Source organism: Trypanosoma equiperdum, assembly GCF_001457755.1.
Source record: "Trypanosoma equiperdum strain OVI genome assembly, contig: ctg_1055, whole genome shotgun sequence".
In the NCBI taxonomy this organism is placed as follows: Eukaryota; Euglenozoa; class Kinetoplastea; order Trypanosomatida; family Trypanosomatidae; genus Trypanosoma; species Trypanosoma equiperdum.
The window spans coordinates 276-753 of record NW_027123011.1 but is presented as its reverse complement, the minus strand read 5'-3'; the positions used below and the strand labels follow the sequence as shown (position 1 = coordinate 753).

The window sequence follows — 478 nt, the reverse complement described above, 5'->3', positions numbered from 1 at the left end:
TGAGATTACTAGGACTGTTTGGGATGATGTTAGGGCGGTGGAGAAAGGAGGTGCTGGTGAATGTGAAGATCGAACCTTTAAAAAGGCTAGGGCATTACCAACAGCTTGTGCTAAGCAAATGTGTCCTCTGAGAGACTCTATGAGCAAGGATGCCGTTCAAAAGTATAGGGACGGTTGTCTTGCAGTAACAGTACAGAATGGTTCCGTGAGTGAATGTTTTAATAAACCGAGGGACAATGCGTACAAAAATGGGGCTGTAAAAAATTCTGGCGATGTACTGATATAGAAAAAAAATGGTCGTGCTGCTACTTTTTTTCAACTTACGGTCGAAGTGGAAAATATATTCGGTCCCCTTATCGTACCCTTTGCTTCCGGACAACCTCCTTCCGTACTTCTTGAAATAATGTCCAACATCACTTCTTTCTACTCCCAGTTTATGAAAGTTCATAGGAACTTCACTTCATTGCTACTCGACACT

The 478-nt window shown here is 42.3% G+C and overlaps 1 pseudogene across 1 annotated transcript in view; it reads left to right on the top strand.

Annotated features, from left to right (window-relative positions):
• Positions 1 to 478, top strand: part of TEOVI_000562700:pseudogene — a 1030-nt pseudogene extending 552 nt beyond the window's left edge. The window contains 2 exon segments of the mRNA in view: positions 1 to 78; positions 80 to 478. The exon segment at positions 1 to 78 is cut by the window's left edge and continues 552 nt beyond it. Coding sequence covers positions 1 to 78; positions 80 to 478 — 477 coding nt within the window.